The 22599-nt window shown below is 37.9% G+C and overlaps 1 protein-coding gene across 1 annotated transcript in view; it reads right to left on the minus strand.

The window, feature by feature from the left end:
• LOC137271972 (von Willebrand factor A domain-containing protein 3B-like) overlaps nucleotides 1-22599 on the minus strand; it is a 96164-nt gene that overhangs the window by 54115 nt on the left and 19450 nt on the right. The window contains exons 6-20 of the mRNA XM_067804349.1: nucleotides 21911-21979; nucleotides 19881-19987; nucleotides 16906-17141; nucleotides 15513-15709; nucleotides 14872-15026; nucleotides 14406-14544; nucleotides 13722-13952; nucleotides 13027-13209; nucleotides 11353-11486; nucleotides 10743-10993; nucleotides 8972-9100; nucleotides 6704-6755; nucleotides 6038-6194; nucleotides 4969-5090; nucleotides 4040-4090 (exon numbers count right to left, since the gene is read on the minus strand). Coding sequence (XP_067660450.1) covers nucleotides 4040-4090; nucleotides 4969-5090; nucleotides 6038-6194; nucleotides 6704-6755; nucleotides 8972-9100; nucleotides 10743-10993; nucleotides 11353-11486; nucleotides 13027-13209; nucleotides 13722-13952; nucleotides 14406-14544; nucleotides 14872-15026; nucleotides 15513-15709; nucleotides 16906-17141; nucleotides 19881-19987; nucleotides 21911-21979 — 2213 coding nt within the window. The remainder of the gene's footprint in view (nucleotides 1-4039; nucleotides 4091-4968; nucleotides 5091-6037; nucleotides 6195-6703; nucleotides 6756-8971; nucleotides 9101-10742; nucleotides 10994-11352; nucleotides 11487-13026; nucleotides 13210-13721; nucleotides 13953-14405; nucleotides 14545-14871; nucleotides 15027-15512; nucleotides 15710-16905; nucleotides 17142-19880; nucleotides 19988-21910; nucleotides 21980-22599) is intronic.

Here is a 22599-nt window from a genome sequence, read left to right on the forward strand (position 1 = left end):
ACTAGGCTACCTTGCCACCAAATATTACTGGTCGCTCTGTGTGTAGCTTTATCAGCTTACAGCCATGTCATGCTTGACCATTCCAAATGTACATCAACTGAAGAGAGTTCCTGGCAGTGGACTGACTAAATTATGTGCCAGTGATCAGCATTTGTTTCAGGTTTGAAACGAGTCTATATTTCAGACATTCTTGTGGCAATGTCCATGGCAAGTGGTTCTTGGGCTCAGAATTATTATTTCCAACAAGTAAAACTCCATAAGTCTATTGATTGTTTGATGTTCAATCGTGATTTTACAGACAATCTGTCCAAATGAAGCGAAGATAAGATCTCTGTAACTTCTATGGTACCTTAGTTGCAGGGCTGAATATCTTGACATAGATGGATATTGTTTTCAACATCAGTGTTGCCATACACTTGTATTGTAACTTGTTTCTCATTAGAATAACTTTTCTTTGGTTGCATGCTCCAAAAAAACCCAACAAACCATGTGTGTCTTCCTTCATTTTTCTAACACAAGGGTATAGCATCAGTTACCTCCCTTGCAACTGTTACACTGAAGGAAGCGTCTGAGCAATCACTCTCTATGACCTGTAGAACAAACCAACTGTCACAAATCCAGTCAGTGCTTAGGTATATTGATCCTCCTTGGGGTGTCAAGTGTTTTATTTCCGATTTTGATGGTAGTATGAGGAACACACGATAAGTGTACAGTGTACATCATGTTCTGCTGCTATCTTTAGTGAAAATGTTGTATAGACATTTATGAAGACAAACTAATTGTAGACAAGCAAATTTGATGAGAGGCACTGGTGAATATATAGGGTGCTACAGATATATGGAACATAAATACTTGAAAAACCTTGCTGAGTTGGTTTGTTTGAGTGAGTGAAGTAGTTTAGTTTTATGCCAGTTTTAGCAGTTTTCCAGCCATACCATGGCTGGGGACACAAGAAATGTTCTTCACACATGTGGAGAATCGAAAACCTGGGCCCTGTCATCACGAGTGAACTCTTGAACCACTATGCTTAGTGACCCCTTGACCCGGGATGGTTGAAACCAAAGCACAGATGTTTGTTGGATGAAAGGTGAATGCATGTATGGTGTGGTGTTATTCACGTCATTCAGATCTAGGCTGATGAGCAAATCTCCATTCTGAATTTTACTTTTCATTCTGTTTTGAATTTGAATGGTGGTACAAGAAAAGATTTGTTGAGGAACTGGTACTTGTGAGATCTATGATCCTCATCTCAAGAAACGTTCCAATGGAATATATCCTGCTAAGACCATGGTATAATTGATAGTTACAAAATGCTAATAGTGACACAATGTAAACTTTGACAGCTTGGTTTAAACTGAATAGTTTGACCATGAACATTTCGGTAGTGCTGCTCTTTCTTCCCTCCTGAAATGGTGGTTCTATTCGTTCCTTAGTAGACATCCAGGCATCAAAATAACACAGTGGAGTCAAGTTTGATTCCATACTGGTATCTCCACCTTTTGTCATTTCATCATAATTTGGGTGTTAGTAGGTCATGTCAAGCATGTGTCTTACAGTAACATAGCTTGCCCTGAAGCTTGAGAAGCTTGCCCTGCAGGCTCAATGTTCACAGGAGATAATCAGGCAGGGATACTTGGGGACATATGTGGATCCATGGACATGCAGAAAGTGGACTGTACACTGTATGAGAAATTGGCTTGTACATAGCTTGGACATGGTCACTGCCTTAGGTCTTGATACATATTGAGGTAACCATATTGTGATGAGCTATTTGCTTTGGAGCACCTTTAGAATTCAGCACCATAATTTCTCGTGAGGACGTTCTCAGCTGTAGGGCACATGTCAGTGAGACAGGCAACCAGTTTGTGACAACCCGTCGGACATGAACCCGCGACCTTTGGATTGTTAGCCCAACAGCTAACCGACTGAGCTACATCCACATTGTTGCATGATGTGCAAACTTAGCTAGTCATTCCTGTGACGTCACAGAAATGAACGGAAAGAGTCGAATTGGTTGCGGTCAATTGCGAAGGTTACGGGTAGACTTGGTGTCTCGGGCTTTTGATCTACTGACGGTTGTTGAATGGCCCCGATATCATTTGGCACAATCATACTATTCCGTAATCCGCAAGATAACATGTTGTGTGGATTGAGCTGATATGGTTCGAACTGAAGACGTTTGTTGACGTCAGGCGTCAAGACGCCGATTTCACAGTGGATGCATGATTGACGTGCGTGTTTTAAAATCATTGTGTCCTTTCGTGACTGAAAAGTGTTGTAGGGAACCCGTAAGGACAATGTGGATCGCGCTACGGAATGAGTGAGACGTGGGCATGTCTTGTGACGGCACGAGGGTGAGTTAGACCTCTTAGATCTTGAGGTGAAAGTTGGACTGCAAGTTCAAGGCCGATTTCCATTCGCCCAAAATTTCTACATTAACACATTTCATCGTTTATTTAACTTGTGAACAAAGTATTAAAAATGGAAATAGAAAAGGAAAACAACTGGTACTCATGTATCTACCTACTATATTAGATTAGGTCCCTTACCCTAACCCTAACCCTAAACCTAACCCTTGAAATAATTCTAATAAAATTAGAATACGTTTCCGAACTGGCACGAAAATGGCTGACGCGTCCAGTGTAATGCATTCTTACCGCTTTGAACAATAATTATGTATAAACTCCATTTCAATGTAATGGTGCAAATTGCTGAATGACAAAGACATATGTTTATATTAGTTTACATTTATAATTCAAATAATTACGTTTAAACTGAAATATAAAATATATTTAGATTATATAAATTGACCAAAACTGCGAATAAAAGCATATGGCAAAATGTGAACAATGTAAGTCATTCTTACTAAATTTGAAAAATACAAAATGTATAAATACACAAAATATAACACGTCAGCACCTCCTAATACAAAGAAATATGAGCATGTTAGTGAAAAAAGAAAAAGTATTCAAAACTAGTGCTTGCGAAAAATTGCACATCCACCGGAAACTGCTACTGGAAACTCAAAACATCGTTGGGTTTCTGTAATGACATGGCTGGTAGAGATGAAACACCAATGAGCGGAGCTTATAGGCACTCGCTGAGCTTTACGACCTTGTTGCTATGCCTGCGTCATAGGGCATTGTTTCAAGAACATGTTTTTGAACAAAATCACATGCAATTACGTAAAATAGTACTATGACGTGTCTTTAAAGTTTGTGGTGCTGTATTCTAAAGGTAGGCTTTTGCTTTTATCTTATATGCCTCTTTCCTCTTTGTATTCTTGTTGATATGTCAGTTTAAAAAAGGCAGACTTGGATAACAAGGAAAGAATTCACAGTGAATGTCTTCAGTGATGGAATTTTCCTTGCCTGCCATAACAGAAAACATGACGGTCTTCCTGGAGATGTTCCTTAAGGCATTCTTAGGATTAAGGTGATCATAGTTGCCATACTTTATCAAAAACTTATGACTGTTTTAGTGCTTTGATAACATTGTTGAACAGGGGTCTGAAACATTGAATTTGCTGATTTACAAGTTAGAGATAAGTGAGGCAATCTTTGGGATTGCACAAAACCACACTCTTTTATATTTTGTGGGTATCAGCAACCTTTATGCCTTACTAGGACCTCTAAGTATAGACTGTTGAAAATATGGATGAGCACATTGGCTTCTTGATTAACGAATGTGATGTGACAACCTAAGTGCTAAGGGTACAACTCTGTTGATCAGCTAATGTTAGCTCTTGCATATACTAGAGAGAAGAGACATTTTACCAACCTTGAGTGAGGTGAGGAAGAAAGGGTGTCATCAATTTTGTACTGTTATGTCATCAGTTTTGTACAGATTAATATTTTCAGGTTATGCCATGACATGTGTGTGGGGAAGGAAAGGTCATGTATTTTGTACATTACCTTTAGGGGGGTCTCTCACATTGTACATGCTTCTCTATAAAAATCATGGTCATCATCCCCCACCCCAGCCATAAGTTATGTACAGTCCCTAAAAGCTTTCACATTCAGGACACCTATAAACTTACTTTTCTTTGGTACTCTCAGGCAAAGCTTTCCAGCCAATTTGATTTAGTCTCCTGAAAATAAACAGTGAACGATTATGATCATGTGACATACTTTTACAATGCAAGGTTAAATGTGGGATTTTGCCCTGCATTGTTTGTTCAGCCCTAATGGTCAACAATGTAGCCATTTAGATTGTGTTGAATGAATATCTCCACATTTCCTGTACATTGAGATTTATTACTCACCCATTAAAGATAACACTGTTTAATGATTTTACAATGTCAGTACACATTGTGAAATAACATTGAGTGATGTCGTATGTAGGATGTCACAATGTCAATACCCCTGTCACAATAGTAGTAGAAGTTGCTTGACTCTTGAAAAGCTGAGCATCATCTCACTCATTGAATTCTTAGGAAACAAGTACTTTGCTCAATATTAATTTGCTAATTTTGGGTGAGTAATATATAAAATACTAAATGATGTCCTGTGTAATAACACATTTACAATTATCGCTTTTGCTTGTTACATACCAAACCATTCACACATTTCATAAATACGGCATTGCACAAAATTTAAACTGACAGATTTGACTATTACAATAGATGGAAAACATGAATAACATGACACAGACAAATGGATTCATAAAGACAAGAGACAAATTCATGGAGAGAGGATGAGAAAGAAAGGGAAGGCTTGCAAGTTCAAAACAGAGTATCTGGAATTTTCCAAACCTGACCAGATAATTTTTTGAGACAAGCAATGTCAAATTAATCATTTCCTCAAAGAACAGGTTGTGGTTAAGTTTTCTTACACTTTGAGAAGTTTGCAAAACCTTGAAATGGCTTCCAGAGCAATTAGTAATGTTGATACAAATGTGTCTTGAGAAGAGAAAATATACTTCTAACAGAAAATGCTGTGTCAGTCCTCACTCAAGAGCAATACAAACCTATCATATTGGTCAATGGCCTGTCTAACCCGTTCTTGATACTTATTGAGGTCAACAGCATTTGGGCTGACCAATTGTATCTCCTTTTTGCTACGACTTGATACATGAGCCAAGGGAATTATCTGAAAAAAAAAATGACATTTGAAAAATTGTCAAGCTTCTTCTGCCTGTCCTGCTCTGAACAGTAATTGAGTGGGAATGGTTTTATGCTGCTGTTAGCAATATACCAGCAATATCACGGTGGTGGACACCTGAAATGGACTCCACACACCTTAATATGGTGAATCAAATCCGCTTTAAACTCTAGGCAGTCCGACCATTCTTTAAGTGAGCAGACTTGAATGTTGTGACTACAAAACCAAATGAGGGGAGAGGGGTACCAAATGAGACATTACCTCACAGGGTATTAGCACACACAGGAAAGAAGTGAGTTCATCCTGTCTTTGTGCACAAAAGTGATCTGACAGGTCTGACTTTAGTGTGAAGTGTGTTCAAGCCTGAACTTCAGTTTTCGGTGTGTCAAAAAATGCAGGTTTTGTGGCAATGATGTAATAGGAGGTAAGAGTTTTGACAGCATTTTTGGGAATGTATTTGTCGAAAGTTCACATTTTTAAGTACGAAAATGTTAGAATCAAAGAAACACCAGAAAATAATACCTCTCATGGATTGTAAGCAATAGAGTCATGATGACCTTGAAAATAAGATCAAGGTCACCCAAATCAACTGGTGTCTGCGTAATCCCCTGCCACCAAATATGAAGACACTGGGTACAACAGTTCATGAGATATCACGTTAACAAGACTTGAGATGAACATACAAACGGACACTGCTGAATACCGTGCATTGCAGTGGTGTACAACAGACCAAATGCATTTTTCGAGAAGATTCTCAAAGAAATACAAACTGACATATGGCCAGCTGCAGCATCAGTGAGGTTACACCGTCATGACAACATATGATCGAAAGGAAAATAATAAAGTGTAGGGAGAGGTTTCAATAGAAATTAAAGAGATTCTGGTAAGAACATAAGTACTGAATCTTACTGATGTTTCTCGAAGGCAATACGTACCTGATCAAACACCCTTGCAACAACATGTCTGTCCAGAATTGGAACGTATTTTGAACGGTGAGGAACAAATGTGGGTGACAAAGCATCAAGGATAGTTAATCTTTTTGCCATGAGACTATTCTTCTTCAGCCAGGCTTTGGATGATAGGTCATTACCCCTGAAACAAGAGAATAGATTTTTGCCCCAGATTGTTATGTTTTTTAAAAGCACATCCATTCCATAATTAAAACTGACCACAATTTTAAGTATTTAGTGCTGTCATTTTTAACACCATGACTTATGCTTATGTGTGTGTAGATATTTTCCAGAAGGTGACATTTGGTGCAGAACTGGGGTTAATGTGTTCAGCTTCCAGCGCTCTGAAAACATGCAGGTTAAGTTAGCTGGAATTTGTATTTTTTATAGTTTAAAGGCCAGACTGTACCTTCATGTAATTGAATGACTGCTGACAGCCTGGAGGATTTTTTAAAAAAAATATAATGTTAACATAGAAGTGGGAAATATTTAGTGCTGTGTAACCTTAAGGGGATGTGTGCATAATAATTTATTCTGTTTGCCTTACTGAAGATTTGGATGTCCAAAATTGATATCTGTTCTAAATATGCAAGAAGATGTACAGATGCTGGATGGATCTCCATATGGCTTACACAATGTCATGTTACTTACCTGCCACGTCTTTTTTCTTTCCTCTTTCTCATGTTTTCCTTCTCTGTTGAAACTAAAAATGAAAAGTCGTGTGTTAGACTTATCATTAGTTGTTTGCAAATGGGAAGGTATTAACAGGCCGTTCGGTCAAATAGCACCTACTGAAATCGAAGATTTGAATTGGTTTGGTTTATCAGAAGATGAAGAATGAACATTGCACAGCTACTTGGTATTTATGCTGGTTCCTTTTTGTGCAGATGTGAGTCGATTCATGCTCATTGAACTTGGCTTATCCTGTTGTCCAGTTACTGAAGCTTAGTGTTTATGTATGACTCATGCAGTTTGACATATAATAATGAAATCTAGATCTATAAGTGCCTGCATGAACATTTCCCTTCCGTTACTTTGATTACCCTGTGGTATGCACATTAAACGAAGCACCAAGGACAAGTAAGGCTGGTCTAAGTTAACACTCATCACGTCCTGCACTTGCACTTGTTTCACTGTTCCAACTACTGCACTTAACCCCTTGTAACACAAACCAATAATAATGGTTTGAAAATGATCATTTCTTAAACAACTTCTATCCTACACTGAATGAAATTCTGAGACTTAAATGTCCAATTGGTTAAGTGAAATGATGAGGATTTGCAATCTTAATTTCACTTTGTTTGATTTACTTTTTTGGTGTAAAGGGAAATTCATTGGTATGTTTTCTCAGCAAAAAGACTATAGTGTACTGAAGTTTTGGGTCAAAAACCCATCATCCCTGGGAATTCAGCGAGACTTGATATGGTCCACATTGAAAAATTATTATGGAATACCATGGATGAAATCCTACTGCTTGTTGCATTTGGAGTAAGCACCACAAAATGTATGGTAACAGATTTACAGACTGCCAGACAGTGGTACCTGGATGTCTTTAGCTTCACAACTAATCCAAGATAGGGACTCTCGTAGATTTGAAAGTACATTCATCCCTCGCAATAACACGCTTCGCGATACCACAGATTCAGTTAAACCACGGGTTAATCCATGGCTCCCATAAAAAAAGTTGAACTGTGATCACATCCCTTCACGAAATCGAAAATAGCACATCAACAAATCCGCTGTTAAGCTCTGGTAAATAATGTAAACTAGTGAAATTCAGTGAGAATGGCAACTGACAGTGTGTACTGTACATATCTATAGTTTTTCAGATGCTTAAAACATGCAGGGTTTTCTCAATAATAATCATACCAACAGCGAAACATTGTAGTAACTACAGACATGCCATCAGTCATGTACTTATAATGTTTGATGTGATGCAGCACATCGCGTTATAGAGAGAGTAAACACAGTCATCCAACATAAACATATTTTATTTGATTAACTTCAGTTCCATTTTTATTAATTAAAACTGTTGACAGAAACAATGGAGACACCATGAGAGATGGCATTACCTCAGTCCATACGCGTACAACTTCCGCTTACAACATTTGTGAGGGTCCATTCTTCGCGCCTACCACGATAACGCCAATTTCACATATTCTTAGCAATCACAAGCAGATTACAGACTCGTAATCCACTGACTCCAACACTCGCCTTATTGACTCATTGAAGTAATTTTTAACAATTAAATGGCCAGCATTTTTTTTTCAACAATCAAAGTTGCAAGTACCGCGGGAAGTCAGCGGTGACTTGTCAAACTGTCTCCTGCATAAAATGTATCCAGACAGGTAAGGGCCTGTGTTCATTGTTATCTTTGCAGAAAACATGCATTATATACTAATCCGATAGCAATATAAAATATATCTTTATAATAACTGCTTAATATATAAAATATTCAGAAAATGGAATATAAATTATTTGATGTAATATTATCGGATCGTTTTTAACTGAATCACTGGTACACTGGACCACACCATATGTTCACAGCTGATAGCTATTTCCGGCTCACTGATTTTTCATTTCAAGTTTCCCGTACATATATATGTTTTCATTTTCAAAGTTTGTTTATTTTCACCTTCAATGATACGATGTAGTTTTGACAATATACGAAATAACAGTTTTGTTATGTCCTTGGAATATACGATCTTACCTGGCCTTTCTTCCACATTATGTAATAGATACCATAAAGCGAATGTCTAATAACACTGGGGTCAACCGTGCCCCCAAGACGTGCGTTATGGCGAGGGATGACTGTACCACAACACAGAACAGACTTATTTACATCTTCTGCCAACCAAACAGATAAAACTCATGTTGTTAACTAATACCTGGTAGTGTTCAAGTTGTGATAATATATACCTTTTAGCAGTTCATGCTGACGCTCTGCTTGTCTTTCAAACAGTTGTTGAGTCTCTGGTAAAAGCCACTTAGAGCTGGTGAAACGTCCAGAGCTGTTCAATGTGCGAAGGAGACTGGTACGAGTGTGGCCTGTTGTCAAAAATCAAATACCAGATCATAAGAATTACTTTATCTACATGTTCAATCCCATATCACAACAATAAAGCAAAGAGTTCATATATTACATGTAACCAGCCAAAAGAAGTGAGCAGGTCTCACAAAAACCACCTAATACTTCAGCTGAACAAAAATACTAATGACAGCTTAGTTTAATTGTTCTTCAAGTATTTGTGAATTAAGGGTTAGCTTTCATATGAATGGATATTTCATCTGATTTCACGTAAAACAAAATAGTGCCATTTAGCAGACAGCAAGTAATTTTATTTGATGATGATGATGATGAGTTCCTTGGGCATTGGTGACTTCGTCAACCAAAGTATAGCACCAATGACCTCATATTCCCTTGGTGAAACTTAACTTGAATCACTTCGGGTTGTCTAGTGTTTTTAAATCAAGTGCAAGCAGTGACAAAAACAAGTAGATCAAGACATGGGTTGAGCACAACACCATCTCTTACTCTCCACAGGAAGCCATTCAGCACCAACTAGTTACGGAAGAGGAGGACAAGAAATCATTAGTGGAGGAGGTAAGCTGGGCCATTCTGACTGCTTTTCAGGTTAGCTGATGTGTATAAACTTCTGTGTTGGCATTGGGGAAGAGGTGCCTCATGACAAGAGAAAGATTTCTATGCTGAGGATCACAGAAAAGTCTTAACTTTTATGGGCCTGAACAGACTAGAGAAACTTGTGGATTCAAGGCAGGAATATGCACAACCAACATGATCTTTTTAAACAACAGCTGCAGCCTATGTCAATATCTCGATTCTGACATGTAAGGCACAGTAAACTGCATTGGTTCTTCCCCAAAGCTCCTGAAATCAGCAGTTGGCTAAAGATGTTCTGCACACTTCCCTTCATGGTCTACAAGCAGCAGTACATAGAAGATGAGCTGCATTCTCCATTAAAAGGTCTCCAGCAGACTAAAGGTGTCCTGCATTCTTTCCTACATGGTCTACAAGCAGCAGTAGACATTTTCCAAGATTTGCTCTTGACATCTTTCTGATGCACAGATGCACAAGTAGCATCAAAGTAATCAGAACGCTTGTCATCATGGCTATCCTGATGTCATTTTCCTAGCATCATCCATTTCCAGCATAGTCATTGTGAAGCATAATGAGCTGCAATTAGTGGTGTTCCCATGATCAAAAATAATAAAAAATCACCCAAAAGAGGAATTAAGAGTGCTTATTGATTGTTAAAAGCACATTTTCGATTAATCAGAATATGGTTGTTTTTGTAAAACACACTTGAATGAATTAAACAATCCATTAAATTTGACAAATATTCATGAACACTCAAGACCATAATGCTGTGTGCACTTAAAGTTTCAACCACTTTTAATGTTTAATTAAAATTCCATTGTCTTTCTTGCATGTGTGCATTTTATTGCATGACAGTATTAGTTATAAAAAACATTTATTAGTAAAAAACTGTGGAAAACTCTTTAAAATTGGTGATTACATTAAAAATGTATGTATTTTGATTATAATTGATAATCTTTCACCATAAGTACTCTGATAATCCATAGTGGATTTGGTTTCCGATTCCCAACACTACCTTCAGTAGAACACAATTGATTGTATGATAGAAGCAATAAAGGCAATTTTTCCTACTTGCTGTCAGCGGCTGTTTTTGTTGTGAGAGTAAGGCCTTCTGGCTTGGTCGTCTGCTGGTAAACTGTTTAAGGGATGAGCTTGACCTCAACCCATTTGAAGACGATGGGTATGACAAGGTTGTCAGAGCACGCGCTCCCTGAGGTGGAGCACTCTGAGGCCTTGCAGTCAGAGACTTTGGATGAAACATATCCCTTGTGTTGTCCGGAGGTCCCACTGAGGATTTATCGATGTCCGGTAACTGGTTTTCACTGCAATGAATAACAGACATCAATGCATAAGCAAGAAACACGTTTTATTGGAGATCTTTACGATCTGAGGAGAGAAGGAATAGGTTAAACATCTAAACATTGGAAACTGTTTATCTCTTATTGCAGCCTATGGAATGATAGCCATAAGAGAAAATATCATGAAACATATAACAAGATAATTCCTTAAGATGCCAACCTCTTGTTACAAGCAGAGGACAGATAACAAGCTATACCTTGAGCCCTGATGAACTAAAAATATGAAGGTTTACATAGGATGGCCAAAGGTTAACAGTTATTTGGTTTCACTTTGTGCTACAGATCAATTATAAACCTTGTCAGAAAACTGAACCTTCACCTACTTTGTTTCTTTCTTGAGATCATCTGTCTGTCTACGCCAGGACATGGAGGAACATTCATCCCGGAGAGTTGCTAGTTGCTCCAGGTTATTTTGCCCGCGTTCCAGTTCCTGCTTCAGCAGCTGCACATCTTCACTCTGATGTAATTCAGTTAAAATAATGTCAGTTCCAGAGGCTGCTGTATCAATGCACTTAAAACTGACAGAAGGGTTTCAGCTCCTGTATTACATCAGAATATCAGTCAGAAAAACAAATTGCACACTGGAACTAGAAACATATATGTTGGAAGTACATGTATGCAAAAATTCAGATGAGAAAAAAGAAATTAGTGAACGGAACTGGACAAGTGTCATGACGACGACAGCGAGAAATAGGTGACCCATGTATGGACCATTCTGGGACCTATGTGGAGTCATCTCAACACAGTCAGGAACCAGTCATGTCCTACAGACTAGACAGTCATAACAGTAAAATACGTAATTGGTTTTGAAGACCACACTTAGCATCTAAAAACGAAACAACATCATTAACAAAAAGGAGCATAAAAATTTCAATCATATCCTGCAAGTAACTAGATTTCATGTATTCCATTTTATGAGATTTCTATAGCAAGTTCACTTATAAACAGAGAAAAGTGTATTGGACTCAGCATACAACCTTGTTTCAGACCAAAGGGACAGTCAGAGTAGTCTGTTACCGGTAAATGTGAATTACATCACACACACAATTTAATGGAAGAGTAAATAACTTTTAGCCCCAGCATCATTTTCCCATCCAAGTCGTACCTTGATAACCAGCTCCATAATTTAAACCCATCTATTGAATCAAAAGTTGTTTTTTTCATTCTATAAAAGCAACAAACAATTTTTTTTCTCTTTTTACAAAAGTCTTTTTGGATAAGTGTGTTCAAAGTGAAAATGTGATCTATAGTAGAATAACCTTCTATAACCTTACTAATACGTAGTAATTCACAGTAAGGAGTGGGCAGGTGCGACAGGGAATTTAAGTCGTTCACAGCACTGGGAAGAAACTTTGAACATGACTACACAGACAAAGCCAGCACAAGAAGTCGAGTGCAGAGCCTTCGATGTGGTTGACAGGATGTAGCCCCTCTAACATCTTATGAAAATGTGAGGTATAGCTTTTGATTTTTGAGGTCAAATCACTGTGGTGACATCAAGGATGCTGTAGACAGTGGAATACTTCTTCATTTTATTCTACTTGTATATACAACGAGGCAACGCCATTTCACACATGCTGAATCCAACTAAATGGGACTAATCATATAGAATGAAACCGAGGAAGATAGTTTTATTATGTGACATCATGCATTTTTGGATGGCCATGCTTACCCTTGCTTTAACTTGGAGTTGCATCACAGCAAACATTGTAAGTACCAAGCTGTTGGCATGTCTTTATGATAAAGTTGTCTTTTATAAGTTATTATAATGTTCCCCTGCTCGTGTGACTGTTCAAGTAATATGTGAAAGCTTTTGTGCATCTGAAAACCCTTATCGGTTTTTGAATCCCCACATGGGTACAATGTGTGAAACCAATTTCTGGTGTTCCCTTCTGTGATGTGACTGGAATGTTACCCAGCGAAAGTGGTGTCAAACCAAACTCAGTATTAACAGAACAATATTTATGAAAAGGTAAGCAATTATTATAAATACTGACCTCCCAAGCTTCAGGTTGATCTGGATCTACACCCTTCTGAGAGAAATAGTGGTATCGTCCAGTGGTAGTACGAGCTAATTCGTACAGGAAGCGGTTTGCTTCAGTGTCATTACAATTGAAGGAGATTGTATGAATCGGCACTCTATGCTTCATCTGTACTTGGGCTAGTATGGACTTTGGTGGCTGCAGAAGTGGAAAGAATTAGAAAAGAGTTTGCTTTATGAAGAAAAATTAACTGGTTATGCATAGTTGACACTGTAGCGGGACTGATGAAAATATGCATGACATTAGGTTTAAACAGTCTTATGCATTTCATATGTTTAAACAGCCTAAATACGGATTTCTGGCACAGACACTAGAGGCTTTGCATTTATTAGAATCATGTCAGATGTATCTGAAGAGATACCAGTTCTTGATCTTGCACTGACATGATAAAAGTATACTATGTTGCTTCAGATAAAAGCGCTTGCCACAAAAAGCGACAATGCTTGTCACAAGAGGCAATTAACAGTATCGGGTGGTCAGGTTTGCTGACATGGATGACACGTCATCGGTTCCCAAATGCACAGATCAATGCTCATGACGTAGATCACTGGACTGTCTGGTCCAGACATATAGCTGGAATATTGCCAAGTGCAGCATAAAACTAAAATCACTCACTCTGATAAAAGCATGTAGCAAAAGACTTGATTTACCTGATCTGGCCTGCCGTCTGTCAGCAGGTACATTGCCTGTGTCTCCAGATCATTCATGGCATGGCTGATGGCTGCGTATGTGTTAGTGGACCCCCAGCAGCTGAGACCCTGCACCCAGGCCCAGGCACTTTGTAAGCTACGCTCATTCACTTCCACCAGACGGTCCCGCCAACATGTGCATTTGCTGTTGAAACTCACTAGATTCAGCTTCTTTTTGTGCCTCAGTTGCTCCTAGAAAAACATGAAACATTTCATTAAGACTTTTAATTGTCTTCTGTCAGATAAAAGCAATTCCTTTTAAGTGCAGGACACATCCTCATCAAAATAACTTTATCCTGTTCATAGTTTCAAACAATTCTGATTTGCTTTGGAGATAGTGTGTTGTCATTGTACAGCTAAGTTACAGTTAGACTTAACTGCCCTAAATTGGACATTGAACTGAACATGAAGTATCGACTGACATCTTCAGTCAGTGTAATGCTATGCTTTGTCTCCAGTGATCTCTGCTGCAGCTGATCTGCCCAAAAATGATGCCATGCACTAAGTCACAGTTGACCTCTTCAGGACGGGAAAGTGCTCATATTTTGTTTTCATAAATCAATATACCTCTCTGTGACACAATCTTCATGTTTCCAAATTTTGATTCATGTAACATACAATCATTTCTTTCTGCCCTTCACCCACCTTCATCAACATGAACAGCTTCTCCTGCACAAAACGCAGACTATTCTGCATGGATGCTGAGCAGTCCAGCAGAATATAGATGTTATCCTCCAGAACAGTCCCAAACAGCTCCCTGCTCCCTTGCTTCAGCCAGTCAATTCTAAGAATATAGCAAAGTAGAAGCAATATTTGAGTGAGTGAGTGAGTTTAGTTTTACGCCGCTTTTTAGCAATATTCCAGCAATATCATGGCGGGGGACACCAGAAAATGGGCTTCACACATTGTACCCATGTGGGGAATGGAACCCGGGTCTTCGGCTTGACGCTTTAACCACTAGGCTACCCCACCACACCAAGCAATATTTGAACATTTTACCTGTATTAATACCTATATTATGGCCAAATACCGGTTGATATCATTTTAACTCTTTTATTGTGTGCACTTTAATGTTAAACTTTTCAAACTTTTTTATGGCTGTCTGTCTTACCTCTGTTGGATCTTTTTCAGTTCCACCTCCATTCTTTGCTCATAAAGCCTGTGAACATCTGGCGTTACCTGTACATGCACCACCTGGCCATCACGCCATCGCACAATGGGGAATTGGTCACAATAACGGGCATTCACTAGCTTTGTTCGGAATACCTTCAAATAGATTTGCAAGGAAAGTTGAGGAAAATAATCATAAAGATTTACTTAGAACCTTACAACACAGTTCATAACTTCATATTACCAACAGTCTAACACAGAAAACAGCAGTCAATTCAAAAGCAGATATCATATTTTTGTTCATAACATCACTGAAATATGATTATTATCAACATAATTAACTGGTGTATCAGCTGCCCTGCATCTGATTATTAATTGACTTAAGCTTCATGAAGTTATCCACATTCAATAATATTTCAAGGTAATCCATGAGGTCAAACAATGAGGGTTATCCTGGCTCAAGCTTTACTGATGAGGACATCCAGTTTGTAATTGTCAGGAAACTAGGGTGAGATAAAAAAAAAGTCAGATATGTGATCTCATACATATGTGTATTTCATGTGGCAATATTCACAAACAAATCTTTGTAGAAATACATGAAAGATTAGAAATTTACCCAAAATGAACAAGAGCGATACTTACAGCATCTGTTTGTGACTCTTCTGGTGGTTTCTCCATGATCTCAACCACACCATCTTGGTGCTTAAAGGCAACACCAGACAGAATGTCATACAGTCCAAGTTTCTGTGCCTCTAATCCGAATCGTTTGATCCACTCTGAGGAGCTTATGCTTTGCTCATTCTTCTCTCGAGCGAGGTCACTGTCAGTGGATATCTTCTCTGAAAAACAATTAAACAGGAGCAATGATGTAAAGTCACGCATTCACATATTCACAGCAATAAGTGGTAGATGGTGATGCTCATTCAAAAGCCATCAATGCAAAATAAGATATCGTGTGGTTGAGAAGGAATTCAGTTAAGGAAATTAAAGGTTGGAAATTGCAGACTTCTTAAGACTGTACATGTGTATAGGCATTTTGAACATAAATATAATCATGGAAAGGAGTATTATGAATAACAACATGCATACACAATATTTAAGGGCTATGTACCTTACGATCAGGAATATGATACGGAAGAAGAAAATCACACAGATACACATAAAACAGGAAGCCAGGTATATTTAGATTCACATAAATGAAGTAAGTTGTCACAAGTTTGTTCAATGTGATCAATCAAGACGGAATGATGAAAATGACACTTTACGTCTAATAAAAAGGTGACACTGATATCCAGTAAAGAAATGACTTCAAGGCTGGCAGTTTTCTTCAGAGGTACGGTGATGAAGAGGCTGATGAGTCCTGTCTAGGTTCTCTGGATGGTGTGTTAAAGGGTGATGTGGTTTGTGGTAGGTGTTTAAACTTACTTGACATTAGTGGGATTGCAGAATGGACTTGTCTGATAGATATATACTGGATGTACTTATATGAATGTATTGTCTGGTGGTAAACTGAGGTGGTGTCATGAGACAAGGATCTCGCTATTCTTCATGATCTGTGATGATGTCATCAGACTTTCTACACAAGGGTGGTGGTCATGTGCCTTTTAGATATTCTTCAAAGCTAGTCATGAAGATTTCAGAGACGACAGGATACAGTAAAGACAGGCTAGTATGTTGACGTCACTGTGTTCTAAGATGGTTGTGACAGATGTTTCTTACGAATACAGAAAGAGTTCTGTTGCATGTATTTTGGAAAACCTGCATGTATAGGCAAATCCTATCTGTTACACTTCAGCCTGTAATATGAATGCCACACATTTTCTAAATAGCATAATAACTCTCCTTTATGGTAGCATAGCTATGACATGAATACTGTCTTGTCAAATCAACGGTTTATGTATCTCTACATGGAAACATTAAGCATACTGGTAACCTCCTAACTGCTTGATTCAAATTGTACCTACTGGAACTGACTTTGCTAATGGAGAGTACGGACATTACATTGCCAACATTGGTAATACACATGTGCACTGACCAGATCTTTGTCTTGGCTCGGGAGTTTTCTGCAGTAAAGATGTTATTTGTCTCAGAATATTGCGTGCTTCTTCTAGTTCCTCAAACACCAAGATCACATCTTCCCTCACACCAACACCTGGAGGCAAACCCCCTACTGTCCTTTTCTTCAGAACAATATTTGCTTTGTTTGTCAGGGGATCAACAGGCACATGTTCATATGAATCCATTTCCATCACAACTGCATATGCATGAAATCTGCAATTATACATTTCATAATATGATTTTAGCAACTAGAGCTCCATGTTACAAAAGAGTGAGTGAGTGAGTTTAGTTTTACACAGCACTCATCAGTATTCCAGCTACTAGTATATAGCAGCGGTGTGTAAATAATCCAGTCTGGACCAGACAATCCAGTGATCAACAACATGAGCATCGATCTGGGCAACTGGGAACCGATGACATGTGTCAGCCAAGTCAGCGAGCCTAACCACCCGATCCCGTTAGTCGCCTCATACGACAAGCATAATCGCCTTTTATGGCAATGTTACAAAAGAGTGCCATCACATACATTCATTTTTGAAAAATAACCCCATAAAACCTGACATTCTGTCAGAGCCACAAGCTGCTGCAGATTTCATATTGTAAGCTAAGGTATGCAGTGTTTTGAAATCCGGAAAGGGTCAGTTAAATGGTTACATGTTATGCAAGGTTGAAATTTAAAGTAACAATAGAGGAGGCTATGGGAATGAATACTGAATCTGAAACCCTGTAGAATCGAAGAGTTGTCCATGTTCTGTTGTAACTCAGCAAGGACTGTTGACTTTTATGACCAGTGAGTTTGATGATTTCACGTGCCATGGTTGATGCAAAAGAGTAGGGGTGGGAAGTAATACCAGTTAACCAGAAAATTGCAATTCAAAATTCACAATATGATATTTTGCCGTAAACTTTTTGCAATCTGGTTCACATGATACGATCTGCAATTTTCATGACCATGATCGGTAATATTTGTGACATCAAAAATATAAATAACACTTGTATTTCCTTTATATTAATACACATCAATAGTTTCCAGAATTTTCTTGGTCATATATTTGTATTTGCATGACTTTAAAACCATATGAATAAAAACACAGGTACCAGCAACTGTATTGATACACAAAACAAAATGACAAAAACTGCCACAGGCACTTTTCTTGATTTCCGAACTTTACAGCAAAGATTTCAATTTGGAAACAGTTTAAATTGATCTCTTGTTCAATCACATCTGAGTCCTAACAGTGGCCAGTGGCACTGTTTCAAAAAAACAGAAACTGTAATTTCATTTCCTTAACCCATATATAGCAATACATATTTCAATAAGCCAACACATATCACCATATATCGCAATATACATATTTCAATAGCCAACATACATCACAATACAAGTATATCGCAATACATGTTTCAATAAGCCAACTCATATCACAGGATATTGCAATACATATTTCAATAAGCCAACACATACCACAACATATCGCAGTACAAAAATTTTGGCAATACTTATACCTACAAAAGAGTCATAGTGTTGGTTCTAACCCTAGAAACTGTTTTCCTCATATGGGACGGAAGATTTTGACGATGTGGTTTTAAAGTGGAACAACATGGATCAACAGCCGTGACAGTACCAGAGGTAGCTAGAAGAAAGCAGGATTCTGGAGCTTTAGTTTTCAATGTTCATCCTGACAAATGCAATGGGGCATGAAGAGAACTGAGTGGCATGAACATGGGGTTTCATCTGGCAATTATCTTGCCAACTCCGTATAAATGTAACTGTTAAGGTCCTACAACACTTATTCTTAAGGCAGTGATTACACAATGCCCTTTAGAAAGTGGTCAAATGTAACATATGTCTTATATCTTTTTTATTTGGAATTACACTTTCTTAGTGAAGTACAGATTCCAGTACATTTTGAGTTGAGTTGAACAAGGGTACAGGTTCGAATCTGGGAATGGACTGAACACAAAAAAGTACTATAATTTGTACTTTAATAATAAGAAAGTGTCATCCTAAATATGACATACGTTACATTCTTTAGGTGGTGCTTAAAACTGGATCTCTCATGTTGCATAAACGATTCTTAACGGAAACACTATACCGTTTACCATAGACAATGGTTATATAGCAACATATTGCTGTTAATTTTGTATGAACAGAGATGTATTTTAACAAGGCTTTCTGAGAAGTTAAATACTGTTTGTTGATTGTAGGATCTACACACTGTAATTGAGTTTGAATGCTCGTTTTACAGGAGCAGTTATGATAGGGATGATCTCTAATGAATGTGGAGGAAAAATCATTATTTTCTCGACAAAGTTTTGATCAATGTTTCATCAGCCATGCTGCAGTGTTGCATACATGTGCAGTGAAGTGGTCATAAAATTTTTCAATCCAAATCAACAGTGTCTAATTTTATTGATTGTTCTATCGAATTTGAGTATTCAACATAGTCATGGTAGAATTCAGGTTGACAAAGCTCAACAGATATACATCACTAACATATCATAAAAATTATATAAGTCAACATGACAGACCACCCAATTTTTCCTCTTCGTATCTCAAACATGTTGGAAATGCTAAGTTATTCACCTTTATCAAAGATTAAATGACATATTTTCAAAAAACTGGCACTGTCAAATCTCATCCTCAAGATTCCTGTGTGATTATGCAAATATAAAATCATTACTTGTTCCTGAAAAATGTGTATCTAAACTCTAGGACCAAACTTTAAGAAGAGCTTTCGGTAAATTACGAATATCGCTACACAATTCTAATGTTAAAATTCAAAGAAAGGAAAACATACAAGATAAAAGCATCAGTCTATTATTTATTGGAATGAAGGCTATGATGAGGTCCATTTCATTTGTAAACATTACCAGTTTCATAGATTGTGATCTATCAGTATTCTAACCCAGAATTCATGAATCAACATTTCTTAGTCAAAGAAATCATACCTTCCATTTGTCTCAGTGGCCAAGCTCCGCAGAAATTTGATGGTATCTGCACTACAACAGTTGTAGGACACAATGTGGATTGGGATGTTCAATTCCCGGGACGTGACCTGTGGCATAATAAATATGTACATGCAGATATGAAAATTCTAGCATCATGACACTGGAAGATCATCTGTTTATAAATGTTTTACAGCATGAAATATTAATATCCATAAGAAATTATAGCAAGTAGCTACAAATACATCTCGTAGCAAGATATATAAAATATACAATTCTGAAGTATCATCAATAGTAATTCTAAGAGAATTACCTCTGAGACTTGACTGCCTGTTTCCTAACATTTGTTCTGATCCACAAGTTTACCTTGAATGAAAGTTTTGAAACCCCATGCTGTGTTGTCTTAATTGTTTGTGGTCTTCCCAAGAACATATTTGAAGGATATTTGAAGGAGTTGTCCAACCTGACTGACATGCAAACCTTCACAATTTTCCCCTGGGATACCATGTGTGAATCCTCTCTTTTTGCCGTACTTAATGATTTGGAGGACTACAGTCTAAGTAAACTTATTCTCAGTACTTTTCGTCACACTCCACTACTGAGTCTAACAAAACCTTATGGGAGGTCATGTCAAGTAACCTTTGAGATTGACCAATCAGAACACAGCTTACCAAATCGCGAAAGTGCACATTCGCACATACCTTTTGAACTTATCTCGAAAAGGTTCATACACGAACGATTCTGAATGCTATTTAGCATACACTCGCTTCCGGGTGATGCACACGGCATACGTACAACCATGACAACGGTGAGTAAACAGTCACTGAAAATAGTGTTTTTGGCAATAATCAAAGATTTTATCTTGCGGAAGAATTAGCTAATGGTACCTATGTCAACAGAAACCCCAAAGCGTATATGCTGCAGGTCAAATAACTGTGTTACATGCAGAGTTTTGTTTGTGGAGAGATCTGTGTCAGTGACCTGAATATTTTGAAAGTCCCTGTGATCCATAAATAGTAGCCGTCTCACGTTTGATTGGATGGTCATTGGTCGCTCAAACGTTACCTGACGCGACCTTCTACTAGGTTTTGTTAGACTCAGTGGTGGAGTATATTACAAAATACACTGAGACTAAGTTTACTTAGACTGTGCAGGACTATGACGTAATTCTTGGAAATGATGACATCACTTACATTACTTTAAACTTAGCTAATGCCACTGGTGTTTTGATGTCTCCTATATTAACCCCACTTTGCCATTGCTAGATAAATCTAAAAATTTACTTAGGTAAATAGGTACATACAGTTGTTAACTTCAGTACACAGGATCTGCGTACTGACCAATGAGATTATACACCAACTTGAACGAGACTATGCAAGTCATGTGATGAGTTCAGAAAGTATGGCTGCTTAAACATTGTATACATAAGTTTTCTATGTTAGACAATTGATATGGATCAAGTTTGTTTGTCAACTGCAGATCGTTCTTTTATGTGGATATCAATGAATACATTCCTTGAACAAAGTAATAATCAGATATTATTGCTTTATCGCTATCCCTCTCAAGCAGAAGAATGTCTTTGAATTAAGCAGTAATCAATTTTCTTCAAGAATGTAGTTAATTACTGGTGTGAATACACAGTGCAACTCTACCAAGTATACCACTCATGGTACGTTTTGCAAAGTTATCTTGTTTCACACATTAATGTCGTTTTCTGATTGGCTAAGTGCTCTTCTTTTCCATATATCCTGTTCACAAGCATGCAACATTTAACTGGGAATGCCGGACTCGTCTGGTATTTCGTGGCAGTAATCTCAAATAATATTGAATCATGCATGATGTATGGAAATTACTCATGTGTTGTGAATGCAAATCGTTCAAACTCAACATCTGTTTTTCTTGTCTGCAAAGTCTAGCAATGGCTACAAAACATTTTTGTACCAGTGAATCAAACAATTCAAAATTAGCATTGAGGTGTTTGGTAAGATAAATATGTGGTTGGTGCAAGGTAGTTTATGCAAAGTTGTCCATACCTTTTCTCTAAATATTTCTCTGGCACTGTCAATTGATGACCCCTCAGTGAAGAGATACACAGCTTCGGTCTGAAATCAGCAAACAAACATTTAGAAGTGCATACTAACTTGAAAATGAACCTTTGTTGGACTTGGACTCAAATATTCACCTTGTTTCAAAACCACAACAACACAACTATCATAAGTAACTAGTGTTTCTAGTTATTTGGGGGGCTCTGTTGCTGGGTGTATTAAGCTGATGTTTTGTGCATTATGTATAAATCATTTGTGCTCATTTTGAACACTTGTTCTCTTGCTGTCTCGCTTAACAAGCCAGACATATTGGTTACAAATCTGATCAGAAGTGGGCATTGTATAATCCTTATGTGGAGAGAACAGACATCACTCAAGGCCAATGCTTGGTTGTTCACGTAAACAGCACTTTCTAAATGACACTGAAAAGATATGCTCAGACCTGGTCGATCATGTGTCACAACTGTGGCGCAGGATATGTTCATCACTTTATCAGGATTGTGAGGAGTGAGTGAGTTTTACCCTGCTTTTAGCAATAGTTCAGCAATTTCACAGTGGGGAGATAGTGAGGAACCATCTACACAGATACTTGACAACCAGTCTGAGATGATCAGTCTGAAGTGTGACTGACTGATCAGCATAGTCGACTGTCAGTGAGGTCAAGGGCCAGTGTCACC

Source organism: Haliotis asinina, chromosome 2 (assembly GCF_037392515.1).
Source record: "Haliotis asinina isolate JCU_RB_2024 chromosome 2, JCU_Hal_asi_v2, whole genome shotgun sequence".
In the NCBI taxonomy this organism is placed as follows: domain Eukaryota; kingdom Metazoa; phylum Mollusca; class Gastropoda; order Lepetellida; family Haliotidae; genus Haliotis; species Haliotis asinina.